The following is a 16,059-nucleotide window of genomic DNA, read 5'->3' on the forward strand; positions in this document are numbered from 1 at the left end:
ACGGAAGACAGCTGACTATTCATACAAAGTTAGTGAAGAGAGCTATAATGCTTCATTATAAATGGATCAATCCATGCAGACATGAAGCACATGAGTGTTTCAACTATGTCACAGGAAAACAAATAAACAGAAAGAGGAAGAGGAAGAGGACTTGCCATGTTACTAGTGTGGTGCAACTACCACTGAAAAATTATTTCAGCAGAATAGGTATCCGCGATTCAGCAGTAATCCAGAAAACATTGGTTTGGGGGGATTTTTCATGTTAAAACTCTTGGAAGGCACAGAAGGTGTCCTGGCAGTGGAATTTTCTGTGTGGTTGTTCCCAAATTGTGTAGCTCACATTGCTGATGTAGCATTGATCCTGACCTGCTGGAGCACTTTGGTAGCTATCACGCTGCAACAAAAAAGTGATAATTGGGCCAAACAAATAGCTAGATGAGATGAAACAATTGTTGACTATGTAGTATATAGCAAAAACTTCTGAAAGGAGGAAACCCACATCTGCAGACAAATGTGGATTGGGTGGGGCTTGATTATTACAACAAAAAAATAGTGCACAAATGCAGAAGTCACCACAACATGCTACATGCTGTAGAAGAGAGGGGAACATTCTCTCTCTCTCTCTCTCTCTCTCTCTCTCTCTCTCTCTCTGCCCTTGTAAGCACACACACATCTAACTCAAGTTCCTTTGTCCCGCTTCAGAGCTAGCTAGCATCTTCAAAAGTTTAAAGGTTATCAGTCAGAATTCGAAATCAAACAAAATAAATCATTGGACTAGCAAATAAATGTTTGATTTTTGTTAACCACAGTATGTTTTCTGTTTGTTGGTTTCTATCCGCACTATGAACTTTCTGCATAAACTTGCTCTTAATAAAGGGGGGGGGGGGAGTGCTTTCTAAACAAATCTTGTAAAACTGTGCCATTTCGAATCCCATGAAAAACACTGTTGTTAAGACATTGAGGGATGTGTGCTCTGAGGGCCATTGTAGGAGCTTTAAGGAAGTTTATTCTGGGATAATGGTATGGTCTTGCTTTCCAAATTACCAAAAGCTCAAAAAAAGTATCCCCTGGTTTTCTGTCATTTTGACCCTTTTTGGTAATCAACTTTTAACCAATAGCATTAGAAATAAGGGGATTGCCTTGGGTGAACCATAGAACATAAAACACTATCGCTGGACAGTGGAACCACCCAATTTGAACTCTGAAGCTAAAATATATTTGAAGTAAGAAATAATGACTGAAGAACATACAAACACCTCTAAAAATACCCTTTCATCAAAGGGGTACATGATTTCTCTAATGAAAAAAGGACACCCAAATTACAGCTTTCCAACTTGTGGACACTTGTACATCCTTTCTTACAGGAGGTCTCTTTAATGCTTTGCTTCCTATGTATCCCACAGAGTGCACCAGAAATCAGCAGAAATACTAAAAATAAACTAAAAGCCAAACTCTGCAATTACAACCTGCATTCTGAAAAGTCATCCAATTAATAGAACATTCTAGAATTTTGAAAACCCTTTGAAACTCCCAAGAAATAATAGTAGTTAAGCCACAAGAATTCTGTGTACTGGCTAATGATCACAGACAAGTGACACCGCTTTAATGAGAAATGCCCTGGACCACATCACTGACTGGCATATACTCACTGTTATTAAGCAAAAGGATGAGTTTCTTTCACTCACGTATCAGAAGAACACCATGTAAGTCTTCCCTTTTGACATTACTGCTGTGTAGTGATCAGTGTGTTGGACTGAGAAACCTGGGTTCAAATCCCCAATTTGGTCACCAAACTCACTGGATGCTTGGGACAGTCATTATCTGTCAGCCTTTTTGGGGGTAGGAATGATTTTTATTTGATTTTACAAATTCATTCACAAAAAATTACAAATAATAAAAATTAAAGAGGATTCTTCTGAATCTCTAGACTTCCCTCCTCCCCTCCGTGGGTTCTTTAGTTAACCTTTTCAGCTGCATACTGTACACTATAAATCCTCCTAACTTTTCAGTCCTACATTGTATCCAAAGTCTATGTAACATTAAAAGAGTTATTTAAGACTGTCAGCCTAACCTATATCATATATTGTTGTGAGAATAAAGAGACAGGATGGGGATAAAAAAAAAAATTCTGTCCTAAGCCACACAGAATAAAGCTCTGATGGTAATAATAATAGTAGTAGTTACTTGAGCATTAAAAGAGGTAAAATGCCAAGAATGATGAAGGGCTTTTTGTACTCAAAAATGGCTCACCGTTAAGACCACACCAGGTTCTCAAATGTGGCACACCCCTCCTATGGTGCGCCCAAAATGTCTCTGCTTAAAAATTCAAAATACCAGAGAAGAATGGCAGATCAAGTTGATGGATTATGCCAAAATGTCTAAAATGTCTGGAAGAATCAGAAATCAGGAAGACCAAAATTTTAATAAGGAACTTTATAACTTATCTTAAAGACCATTGTAAACAGTTAAAATCATTAGTAGGATTGCAATATCACTTGTAGTTAAATGGTGAATTTTGGATACAATGGAGAGATAAAAGGTTTGGATTATTATAAAAGATGCAGGAGGAAATGATTAACAATAAGGGAAGGATGGAAGTCCAGGAGATTCCTTGGAATCTTGTTTTTATGTTGTATGTTGGAAATATGACTGTAAAGTTTTAATCTGAAAAACCAAATAAATAAATTTATTTATTTTTTAATAAATAAATGCAGGAGAGACTATTTGCCACCCCCATACAGAACCTGTTTGCACTATGTCAGCCCTCTCCTACATTAAACACGTCCCGTAAACATGACCACATTTCATTGGATGCTTGGACTATGTATCTTGCACTGCCTTCTGTTCTGAATATAGGAGAGGTGCAAAGTGTAATGGTGGCTGACAAATGTGCCTTTTTCTCCTCCTCTCTTTTATTTTTGCTAACAGGGGTGACGTCCTAATATTCTAACTTCTGAGGTTACCAATAGTACTACTCCATTATGTAGTAATGGTGAACTAGTCACAAATTTGAGAAAACAAGTCATTACACTGGACAGTGTCAGGAATGCATTAAGATTAAATAAAAATGTATGGACTTCTAACATCAACATCAAGATTCCTTGCATGTCACAATGCATATAACCATTTTCATTGAGAAAATTCTGGTATCTTAAGTCTATAAATATTTTAGTGTTAACCTAAGAATCCAAAAATTAATCTGGCAGTTAGTTTAGGCATTTTTAAAAAATCTGATAATGTCCTTCAGAAAAAGCTATTAAGAAACTGTGAACTTGTGGGATGAAAACTGAACTGGTGACATGATACAAAGAGTTACAAAACAAATTAGGAATTAATGGTCCATGTACAACATGGAAAAAAAATCAGAATGGGTTGCCCAAATGTTCCATAATAAGAGAAGTCTTGCTTAATGTATTTATTAATGATCTGAAAAGGCAATGGCCAATGAGGTGTCAAAGATTGTAGATGACATAAAATAAGTTAGGTTAGTTGTAACTACAAAAGGAGCTTTATAGAGCCACAAGAAAACTAAATAAACGGGCAATATGGTGGAAGGTAAAAATTTAAAAGGAAGGATGTTCTTTATGAAATAGCCCCTGAAGAATGTCTGTGCATTATTTTAGGTGGAAAAGGGAAGCTCTTTTCTCCACATGTAACAACAATATGTATATTAAAGCAAATGGTTTTCTTGCCTCCCGTTTTGCAGCAATCCTAGTATTAGACAAAGGATGCCGGAGTCAAGTTGACCAGTTTTCCCATACAAAAGCGCACAGAAACATTGTTTACATTCCCGCTGCAGCAGTACCTATTTATCTACTTGCACTGGTGTGCTTTTGAACTGGCAGAAGCTGGGACAGAGCAATAGGAGCTCACCCCATTGCGCAGATTCGAACCGCCAACCTTCCGATCAGCAAGCCCAAGAGGTACAGTGGTTTTGTGCTCCCCTGCCCATTCAAAGATGTTATGTGAATAAGACAAGAAAGGGAACTTTATAAAAAAGTAAGCAACATAAATATTAAAAGTCTAAGACACCCTTACATTTCTAAACCTAGAATTGACAAGAAGCAACTGTCTCCCCACACATTTGTATGCAATTTTTTCTCTCTCATGACATTAAAAGAAAAGAAAAAAGTAGACCACCATGTCACAGATGAGGGGATTGACTGTGTATTGAAAATTGGCACTTATACCGTACACACACACACAGAGAGAGAGAGAGACTGCAGCTTTTCTCTTGCTTTCGTTTCTAAAGCTCAGTTGAAACTAAAGCTGAAAGAGGATGTTATCATTCTATATGCGTACTATGAAAGCACAGAATTCTAGAGGTGAAGGGAATCCCTTACTGTAAAATTACAACTGAACCATTCCTATGATGTTTATCTAATTCAGCTTTGGGTAATTTGTCCACTACTGTGTGCCACATTAGAAATATACCATCAGTTGTGCAAAGCCGAATTTTTTAATATTTTTATACAATATGATATAGTTTCATGAAATATATGTGAAAATATATGTGAAAATATATTTTTTTAGAGGAAATCAGCAAAATCTAAGAAAATATTCCCCTTTGCATACCTCTTAAAGTGCGGTTGCACACACTGAATACAATATTTCAGCTTAGGCTTGGTGAGTAATACATAGTGTGGAAGATTTTCCTGTATTTTCTTTATAGTGCCTCTGCAGCAGTGCTGACTACTGAGGTTTTACCATGGGACAGCCTGCATTCACTGTCAACAACAATGAGCTCATTCTTCAGTAACTTTTTTTTATTAAATCTGATGAACTCTTTTATCTCTGTTCCTTTACCTCTTCCCATAGTTGAACAGGAACTTTTTAGTCTGAAATTCATTTTTTTTAAAAAAATAAATAAATAATGGAGGCACCACTATTAACGTTAATATCAGTTGCAGTAGTTTAGACAAAAATGGTTTGAGGATATGGCCTTAGTATGTCTACTAGGTATACCACATTTCTTAACTTTTAACGTAGAAAAGGTATTTCACTCAGCTGGTTCTGACATTTAAATCAAAGAGACATGTTGGAATATGTTAGGTATATTATCCATTTAGGGAAGCTGTTCACCCTTTGGTGAGTATGGATACATTTGAGAAGGCAGTGATAGTGCCTGGGATTAAGAGGGCAATTACGTAACTGGTCAACATTTCAAGAGCAAGCAAAGTTCTTTCAGTATGAAGCAATACACTGAAGCTGGGTCAAACAGTAGAAGCTATAAATAGTTTAGTTTTCTCACATAACACAAGAGAAAATTGATTAGAGGGAGGAACAATACACTCAATTTAAACTGTTTCTTCAATTTGGTTTTTGCTGTTGTTATGATTTGCTCTTGTGGATTTGCTTGACTTTATATCCATTTCCATTTATTTCAACATCCTCTGCTTTTAAACACTAAAGTTTATAGTAATACCTTTGCTCCCACAAACACTTGCAGTTTCCTCTGGGACCATGTTAGATGAAGACTATATCTGAAGACTATATAGCACATGAGGGTTAACTCCATTTCTCTGGAGACCAAGAGGGTCATTTCCATGACATGCTTGTTTTTGGTACTCCACTAGGAGACGTTCTGTGAACTTTACTGTTAATATAAACGTGCCCCTGTATTTGGGAAGGGGAGGTCAAACAAACACTATTTCACTATGTGATGTGCCATTCCCAAGAGACAGAAGAAGGAAAAGGAAAACGAAAAGTAACTTACAACCTCCAGTTCTGGCATTACGAAAGAAGGCTGCTTATGTATTTGCAGTACATTCTTTGATTAAGAATAACATTCACAATAACTGTGTCATTAACAGTTGATCCAGCAAAGCAAAACTGTCTGCAAAACATGCATAATTCAGTGGAATTATGTGGAAGTTTACACAAAGCAAGCAAACTTGGGAATGCTATTCCTTTTTGTTACAAAGAGGCATCCCCCTGGCCGAAATATATAATCTACAAACTGAACACATAATGAGGAACTTTAAAGTTTCGGACCAAATCCACATTTTCATTTAGCCCATGCAGCTTCACCATGGTTCTAATAATTTGATCACATCTTGCTCTGACCTTTGTCAACTGGGAAAGGCTTTATTTCCTCTGGAAAAGTCTAAGTTATCTTGTTAGAGATTCTCTATGAAAATAGGACTATGTAGCTGTATATACATACAATTCAGAAAATGTAGAAATCTGTGTACGATATTTATTGTGAATGTAATAGTGCATATATACACTGATCTATGTAGATATCTTATATAGTCAGGATAGCATTCCTGCACATTTTGATAATCACCACTTAGCCTTACAATTTGACATGAAAAAGTTTCATAATTTTTACTCAATAGTCCTCTCACATATCAGAAAAGGTATTCCATTTACTCCCATATAGGGCAAGGATTCCCAGATAAAGCACCTCCCTGGGAAACACAAGAAACATTGTAGGGCACCACGAGATAACAGCTAAAAGGGGCAACAGCCTCCTTATCCCATAATTCTGGCAGATGGTCCAAATAGCAAGCCATTCAAATAGAGATGAAAATCAGTGGATACTGTGACTTGGTGCATTAGTGGCTGTGTGAGGAACATAGAGTGCAAGGGAGAACTAAGCTAAAATATTTTAGGGCAGGGGTGGTACCCACAGAAAACATTATTAGCAGTCACATGCAAGTAAAAAGCACCTATTGTGCCTCAAAAGAGTTTGACAATGTGGACCAGGCTAGTTGACAACTGACATGCTCTGCACTTTCACCTCTGAAGGCCTGCATCAGGCCAGCTGACAGTCAACCCAATCCACATTTCCAGAGGCATCCCTCATCAGGTGGAAGGCTGCCCAGTACCTTATGAGAGCTGTGAAGATGCAGATTGGGCTTGCTGGCATTCAACCCAGCCTATGATTTCACCTCTGAGCATGCCTGAACCATGCTTTTAAAGTTGTCCCCCCCCCCCCCTCAGGCGGGAGGCTTCCCCTTGCTGGGCAGCCTCCAACGCGATAAGGGAGAGCTATGAAGCTGCTGATTGGCTGGGTGTGAGACATCTGATTCATGTTTTTGAAGGTGAAAGCAGATTCAGTTGGCTGTTTGCCATCCCAGTCCACACCTTCAAAGTTCAGGGGATGAGATGCAACACAGTGAAGGGCTGTATCCAACTTCCAAACCATAGGTTCTTACCTAGCTTTTAGAGACTAGCTCTAAATGTGATATCAAATACATTTTTGCATTTGCAGAAAAACCTGTATTTCGATCCAATTTTTTAGATCATATTTTGAGGGAAAACTGCAGATTTATTTTTAAGGTACTGAAAATAAATATTTTAAAATTGATTGTCATAGTACGGTATATATCCTCAACATGACAGAAAGGCCTGACTAAAAATATATGATGTTTAAACAGAATAATAAAGTGTGGGTTATTTACAAGTTGTTATTCCCACTAAACTAGAAGGCAAAAGGAACCCTTTAAAATTATTACCCCACCATTTGTTCATTAGCACACACATGCATTTATGTAGACATGAAGTATATTTATATTTTAATAGGCTGATACAAAAATGGTTTCTTAACATTTCCCTTATCATTATACATGTTAATATAATAGCATAATTCAAATTACTTGACACACATAAACAGCCATGGGAATTTAATTTTAGATATTTCAACCCTGAAATGACCACAAATGTTAAATCACTATTAAAAAATGAAATATTTTTCAGTGACAACTATGTTTAAGAGCAAGAAAATAATAACTTTTATTTATCTCTCCAAACAGCTTTCTTTATCTAAACAAATGACTATAGTAAGATTAAGGAAACCATGTTTTGACTCTCGAATGTACCGAAACATTCCAATTTCTTTTTGCACAATGACTTTTATGCAAATAAGCACAGCACAATCTCACAACCTCTTTTACTATCATATTGGGACAATGACAGTTCAATAATTGGAATGGCACATATCTGGGATATTTGATTTTAAATTGGAAACTTAGGAGAAGACTATTGAAATTTAAATTATGGAACTCTGTTAATTCTACACTGATCAAAGTATCATCATTGCATGCTAAACAAAATATAGCAAACAAATGTAGCTTGTGTTGTAGATAGATTTCTCTCTCCCCCTTCCTTTGTTATTTCATACCTACTCTCCCAAATACAATTTTTAATTTTTAACACTGATGCTTTCATCCATAACAAGAATAATGAGGAAAACACTAGCAATGTTCATTGGGGAAATAGTAGTCTTGAAGTTACCTAAATCCCAGTTGTCTCATTCATAAACAAGGAGACACAAGCAATGCATTCAATATCTCTGGCTGATTTAAAATCTGAATATGCAAACAGCATTAAGAGAATCCAGACAGACTATTCTGCTTCACTGATGACAGATGCAGAGCAAGACCAGTATAATTAAGCTTTCTACTTTGGACCAGACTTGAGGTGGGAAATAGTTCCCTTCCAAAAGCAGAAGAGTGCTAGCCGCCCAGCTGAAGAGCAGGTGCTATATGGTATTTACATTTCCTGCTGAGGATGCTCGCCAGCAGGCCCAACCAGCTGACCGTGAAAATTCTTGGCCCTAAGTGACCCAAGGACAGGCTATAAATCTATCCTATAAAATATAGTCAATGCTCCATTTGTTCTTCTAGCCTTTCTGAATGCAATCTTATATATTCGTGATAATTTAGTTTCACTGGGCTATTTTAAAGGCTGGTAGCAGTCATTTGTTGACAAAATAAAGGACGGTAGTGAACTTTTTCTTTAAATAAACATATCAGAGTCAGCAACACCCAGGGGAATCCTGCTTTAGAATTCTTACGCAAAACGTTATTCTGCATTTATCTGAAAAAGTGAACCAAATATATAAAATCAAATTCTAAAATGATGGCAAGGAAGTACCAAATTAATGTCACTGAAAAGGGATCCAGTTATAAAAAGATGGACTCCGCCAAGCACTGCTGTTATGCTAATAGTGTTCATTGCAATGGATTCCCCCACGCCAGATCTCTGCATAAGTCTCAATGGAGAGAGTATATCTGCAGTACATGGCATATAGACAGCTAGTTCTCGAGTTTAAAGGTAGCATAGGAAATGAATTTAGCACACCCTAAACTACCACTTTACATATAAGTTGTACTTGATACAATGTACACAAAAGCAGTTTCGAGGATCTTCCTTCAGATACATGTTGTTATTTTGGTCTGTTGCCTGATGTATTTGTGGTACTGTGTACTACGTACACAAGTTTTAAAACATACTCAGTGAACACCTTAAGTCACTGCAATTATTTTTGATGCACAGATTGCATATTCTTCTACACCATAGCAAAATTAGTGCAGTAAGTTTGAGAAAATGAAACACATTATCCCTACACATTATCCAATAGAGGCATTGACTGAGATGAGTAGGTGAAGAGGAGGAAATTTTCATTGATTCCCCCTTCCTGTTACAGCCACTATGTCTTCCCTCCAAATCTGTTCCAGAGCAGCACTGACAGTAGCAGAGGGGTTACATGAGGAAGTGGGAATCAGAGAAAATCACACGCTCACCCTTTCTCATAGTGGACGCATCTGATGAATAATGTTATTTAATAAGAAAACTACTGCATTGGATTTTACCCTATATTTCCAAAGGGCATATAGGAACCAAATTTTCTGAGTTGAAGAACTATACTACATTCTGCAACAAAACCACATTACACTCACAAGTCAAAAAGACAAATACAGTTTTGTATTGGCACAATGGTGTTCATGGCTAAAGTTAGGGGACTCAACTCACCCCATTTCCCCCATCACAAAGTCCCCGCCTTATGGTTTCCCTAAATATTCACTATTTTCAAACAAACAAACAAAACAAAATGCTGCTCAAAAATTATTAAAAAGCTATATATGATATTTGGCTGAAATTTGAAGTTGTCCACAGGGAGTATGTGGACAGAATTCATTCCTGCTTTTGTGCAAGTGGAGAATGCCACATGGAAGTCACACAGCTTCAAAGTACAAATAAGGCCTTTCACAGCTATTTGCATTTTTGTACTATGTGGTCGAGTAAGTGCAGCTCCTTACATTTGAACTGCCAGGAACTACATTTAGCTTACAAACCACAGTTTGGTCACCTTGGCTATAAACACAAAGTGCATGCTTACATATACATAAGGAACAGTCTTGATTATAGTTTTAAATGCCGGTGTTCCAATCGTATGCAAATGGGAAGCACGCATTTTCCAAATACAATCCTGACTGAAATTCTTTTTTAAGGATTCAGAGGAAAACAGTCTGCTTAGCCATGAATATAGCTTTGTTTGAGCAATAGACATAAATATATTCTGTTGTGGAATCCATATGGAAAGATCATCAACACTTTTTGCTTTGGGTCTTCTGCCAAAATACCATATCCCACATGTTTTCTACTATAAAACATAAAAGAAAAGGTGTTGCTCTGGTCAAATAAAAAATAATGTTTACTAGCGTACATCTAATGTTAAAGCTGCCCAAATCCTGCCAAAGACATTAAAACACCATCTGTAAAACAGATTTTCATTAAATTGATCAGTTTAAAACTAAGCAGTTAGGCAGATGATGCTTTTGTGCTAACCTTTAACCTTCTTAAACTGGAAATAGGTCATGCAACTTTCCTCTTGTTTGAGAATGGGAGGTGAAGTGATCTATTCAAATTGAGCTGACAATCATAACGTGAATAGTGTATGAATCAATAGTTTGTCGATAAAGCAAAAAGCAAAATATATTTTATACATTTAACCTCACCTAACTGCTGCTGTCAGGTGTCCTTAACATTTTAAATGACTATGTAAGAGGAACAAGCAAATAAATGCTCAATAAAACTTATACTTGCCATTAAACCACAAATAACTGAAGCAGTCCAATTTTATTATTTGTTCTCATAATTGCAAAATAATTTTGCTAGCACCCAAATATGTATATCACCCTAAACCTCAGTGTATTAAGTTGAAGTAAGCCTCACTGATTGCAATGTAAACCTACTTCCAATTAAGTGTTCCTAGGATTGTAAGTTAATTGTTCTCATAAAGCAGCATTGCTTTGTCACATTAGGCAACTAATTACACAAATTGCTTCATGAATTCAGTGGGCAGGGGCTGCGGTTTTAATACATTAGTAGCTTTCACATCTTACAAGAGGGCTTATACACAAACAACCAATTTTAGTACTGCTGTTGTGATGCATGCAACATCTTTTTCCAAAGCACTGAAGTTATTAACATTGCAGCTGTTGCAAGGAGTCCAGACATTTTGCCTCAAGAAGGCATTTATGTTGCATTTTCCTCTTATTAAAAGTCACAGTGGATGATATCCAACCAAGACATACTCAGAATAAACGCATTAAAATTAATGTACTTCAGTACATTGATTTCAGTGGGTCTACTCAGAGTATGACTAACAGTGATATCATCCAATATTTTGTGAATGGAAAAAAATGGGATTCCCCCAAAGCTTTTCTGCTGTGGTCATTAATGCTTTCTGGACTACAGCATCATGGGTACTGGCTAGATTTCAACCCAGGGATACTTCATGTGCATTCAAAACATTCTGAGGGAGCCAAAAAGTACACAGCCACCTGGCTATTTCTCCTTTCCTCCATTTTTCTCTTTGTTCACCGGTCTGGCCCAGTTAGTTGAAGGGAAGACTGGAGGCTACTTTTTACAGCAGGCAGAAAAGGAGAGTGAATGAAGGCATTAATGAAGAAATGGAACGGGAAACACAAAACACAGCATGCTCTCCTACTGACGTGGAATATTTAACGGAATTAGCAAAGCTTTGTAATTGTGATTTGGCAACTCTAGAAATGACTGATGGTGCCTGCGACACCACATTTCCTAAGCCAGGCCTGTGCCATTTGGTAAATTTGTCATTTATTTTTATTGAACCTTAGAGGGTGAACACTTACTAGTTAAGTGTAAGCCAAGCTCCTTTCAACAAAGGGGAATAGCCTCTTCCTCCAAACCTACTCCAGGCATTGCTCTCACACCCTTTAATGGACTATTCTCCAAGTGTGGATCCCTATGTAGCCAAAAGAGCACCATCCATGGACAAGAGAGAAGTATTTGCAGTCTTGGGGGAATCCCAAGACTTGCAAAAGTACAAAATAACTTTGAGGGGTGAAGCCCCCAACTGGGGGGTGGGGACAGGGACTGCCGATCACAATGTAGGCTGGCTATGTTCAGTTGGCACAGAATGCTGGCTGACATTTGGAGATAAAACAGAAAATGGGGAGGAAGGAAAGGAGATAAAACAGTGAAATGGGGCATTACTAGCTGACTGGAACTCTCAACAGGTACAAATCAGACTGCAACTTTTTGTTGCAGCGTGGCCCAGCATGTTCTATTTTCTCTGTCTTCTCAAGAGTACTGGTATTGTAATTAAATCTCATGAGAGGGTAGCATAGCAGGAAGATAACCATATTGTGGGATTCTATAGTTTCTTAAAGCTACAAAATGGTCTACTTAGAATTGCTGCAAGAGCATGTGCTTTACAGAGATCACTGTTTTTTCCTGGGCTTCTAAACAGGATAATGTAAATGGAAACACTTTACTCAACTATTTAAATACTATTTGTGCTGTTGATATACAAATGATAGATACATACAAGGGTAGGGGGGGGTCTACACTTTACAGAAGGAGAAAAACATTTGCATGGAAAATAAGCTTTGCCCCTGCCCCCAGCCTGTACTGTACACTACTACTTTACACAATTCTGCCTGCCCCCCAACTCCAATACTAAAAGTGAGATAAGCTGGAGGAAAACAGCTTAAAGCAACAGCGGACATAACATCTTACACCAGTTTGTTTTGGAGATTTGTAAAGGCCTATAAGGTCTATAAAGCTCTGCTTTGGTGGGTAAGTGTCTAGAATGTTTTGATCAATTCATGTTCCATATAGTGATATTTTTTTTCTGTGCAAAATTCAAATTTAGACTTTTATTCCACCTTAAAGTGGTAGTAGATAATGCTTTTAGCAATCTGCCAGCAAGGAGATGAATTTAATCGTGGATGAATCAGGTCAAGCATGTAAAGGTCAGCTTAGGCTAATATCCTAAGGTCTGAAAGGGAAACGCTGAAAGCCAAGTATGGTCAGAAAAGTCTCCTATAAAGTGGGGAGGCCAGCTTGTTCACAACCACCAGCACAATTTGCTCACCTTGAAAGGTTTTTCCTCAGCTTCCTTGCTAGGGGTTGTTGTCAACCAACTCCTACTTACAGCAGACCCAGTGAAATCAATGGGCATGACTACCTAGGTATATTGATTTCAATAGGCCTAGTCTGATTAGCAGTTAATTGTATACAACCCTCTGCCTTTAAATACTAATTCATTCCTTTTAGGTACTAAGGAAGATATGTGAATGCATTTGAGTTTGGTTATCAGTGTCCTGTATGGACAGACTTGCATTTGGTATCCAAACACAGAAGTAGATATATACATCTACATTCTAAAGCGGATATGGATTTAAATCTGTAGTATTTACATCCCCTTCATTTGCTGTCTGGAGTATACAAATGGAGTATATTATGTTCAGCTACATGTCTGCCATTTGTTTCAACAAAGTGGTTTATGCACAACCAACGATAGAACATTCATTTTATTTGCCTATAGAACTGCTGATTTATTTACTTATTTATTTATATGTGTGCAAATTTTATAACAGCATTTTAGAAAATTCATGCTTATTATTCATGATAAAGTTAAAGGCAAGCTCTAGTGTATGTGTGTTACACTTACCACGTGGACTTTCTCACTATATTTAAAATACACTGACAAATTGTTATATCCTTGTGGAAAAAAACCTCAAACAAAATAGTGCTTGATATCTGAAAGCCATAAATAAATGTACAACACTTTATACATAAACCAAGCCCAACAGGACAATCCAGTAAACAAAACAAAATAAAATCCAGTAATTGGGGTTTGGAAAAAGTCATGGCATGATTGGTAGTAAATGATATTTGCCACTCCCACACATAGTATAGTTTTTCCCCAGGCCAGAAAAAAAGTGTGTTTGCCATTACGCTAATATTTATCTGCACCACACCCTTTCATGTAAAATCATTTCATAGTAAAAAATGATTATTGACTAATCAAAAGCAAAGGTAGGCAAAGAGATATCAAGAGTTTGCTTCTGAATACTCATAGTAATACTGTGATACAAGTGTGTGTTTTTACTATAAAAATTGAGGTGGAACATTTTGGGTTGGGATCATTTAAACATCCTCAATGCTAGGAGCCATTTCCTTTCCTATACAAGATATGCAAGTATCACATAAAGTACACAAAAGAATTCACAGTTAACAGTTAGCTAACAAAGGCTACTATAGAATTTAGAAGAGAAACTCATTTAGCCATTTGCAACACAAGAAATATAAATTTAAGTTTAAGACGTTAGGCTGCATCCAATGCCCATTAACTTGGGACTAAACTCCATCTAACTCAATGGGACTTGCACCTGAGTAAACATACATATAGGACTGTGCTGACAGTGATATATATATAAAGGTTCAAATAAAGGGAAAGCTAAATGAGCTATAAGGTATAACACTTTCCAGGTGCAGCGCTTCTAGCTCAGTAGTCTAATTTTTGTTGCTTTATTAAGAGTATGTTCAATAAGCCTCTAATTTGCACATCACTCAAAAAAACACCGTTCTCCTAACATTTCAAGAGTTAACTGCTGCTTCCTATTTTAAGCCAACTTAAATTGCTGGTGGGTGCTTACCTTGTAAAGTTTCAGGGCTGCCTCGTGTCTGTGATTGGTGGTATGTAAGCGCAATTTATCCACACTGTTGGTGTAGTAGTCACAGGCATTACATTTTAGGTGAACTGGGTTGCCAATGGCAATGCACTTCAGCCTCCACTCGTTAGTTTTGCCTCCTTCTTTAATGTGAGCCACCAGTTGATATTTTTGCATGTGTTTGTCAGTCTTGCAGTGAAGCTGGAAGTTGGCTTTGAGCTGCGTGTTGTAGTTACAGAGCTTGCATTGGTAGATGTCTCCAATTACAGCCCTCCACTCCTCTTCAGGGAGAGAACGTTCACTGCTCACATGCACACTTAGGGCCTCCAGGCTGTCAGAGGTGAATTTGTTGCAAACAGCACACTGGAATAGCTTCAGCGCTGGGTCACTGATATAAGGTGACAGCTCTCCTGCAGTAAGGAGGGACAGGTCATCACCCATTAGCTGACCACTGGCAAGCCGGATTTCAGGTGGCAGCTCATTATTTACTACAGGGGAAAAAATTAAAAGGGAAAGTAGAGACCAGAAAGTATAGAGCACATATACACACATACACACACAAAGGAATCTATAAAATAAAGCCTTGACAAGGGGCTTGCTTTCTCTAGAGCTTAAACTATAAAAAGCTGTAATAGGATTGAATCAGGATCAATTACAATCATCCCTTTCAACTTCTAAATTCCCTCATCAGATAGCTTTAATTACTCCTACTGGGCATGATGTCATCCTGGAATTTTTATTTTCAAAGGCATGAGAGTTGATCAATAAAATAACAAAACAGCTAAGCTTTTGCAACTTAAAAGCCTAGATTAACCCTACTAAACTAATTTTAGTTTCATTATATCCTTTAAAAGCTGCTAATTGTACTTCTCAGATATATATCACACATATGCATATATGAAAAACAGGGCTGCGATGATTCAGAAAGTAACTTCCATTTCACGACTTTCAAATAATATAATACACCCTATTGTTACAAAAGCTTTAATTGGACAACAGTTCTTACGTTTTGCTTCCTGTTTTAGGCCACCTTAAACTGTTGCTGAGCGCAGGCATAGTATAAGTGACAGAGAATGATAATAAACTTAGTGGCCTGCCTAAGATCACCTTTGTCTCAGTCTCAGGTCTCTGTCTGAAATATGGGATTAATACTGGCCTGTCTGAAAGGGTTGTTCTAAGAGAGGGTAGCTAATGTGGTACCCTCCTGATGTTGTGTAGTCTAGCTCCCATCAGCCCCACCCAGCATGGTCAATAGTCAGGGATGTTGGCAGCTGAAGCCCACAATTTCTAGTTCGCACCATGTTGGCTAGCCCTACTCTAAGAA

At 37.5% G+C, this 16,059-nt stretch overlaps 1 protein-coding gene across 10 annotated transcripts in view; it reads right to left on the reverse strand.

The window, feature by feature from the left end:
* ZFHX4 (zinc finger homeobox 4) overlaps nucleotides 1-16,059 on the reverse strand; it is a 177,692-nt gene that overhangs the window by 132,545 nt on the left and 29,088 nt on the right. For 7 of the 10 annotated variants that reach the window (XM_083747498.1, XM_083747497.1, XM_083747494.1 and 4 more), the window contains exon 3: nucleotides 14,721-15,223. In XM_083747498.1, the coding sequence (XP_083603624.1) occupies nucleotides 14,721-15,223 (503 nt within the window). The remainder of the gene's footprint in view (nucleotides 1-14,720; nucleotides 15,224-16,059) is intronic. The other 3 variants (XM_083747496.1, XM_083747490.1, XM_083747495.1) reach the window with 1 other exon arrangement.

The sequence above is a fragment of the Podarcis gaigeae genome (genome assembly GCF_964106915.1).
Source record: "Podarcis gaigeae genome assembly, chromosome: 7".
Taxonomy (NCBI): Eukaryota; Metazoa; Chordata; class Lepidosauria; order Squamata; family Lacertidae; genus Podarcis; species Podarcis gaigeae.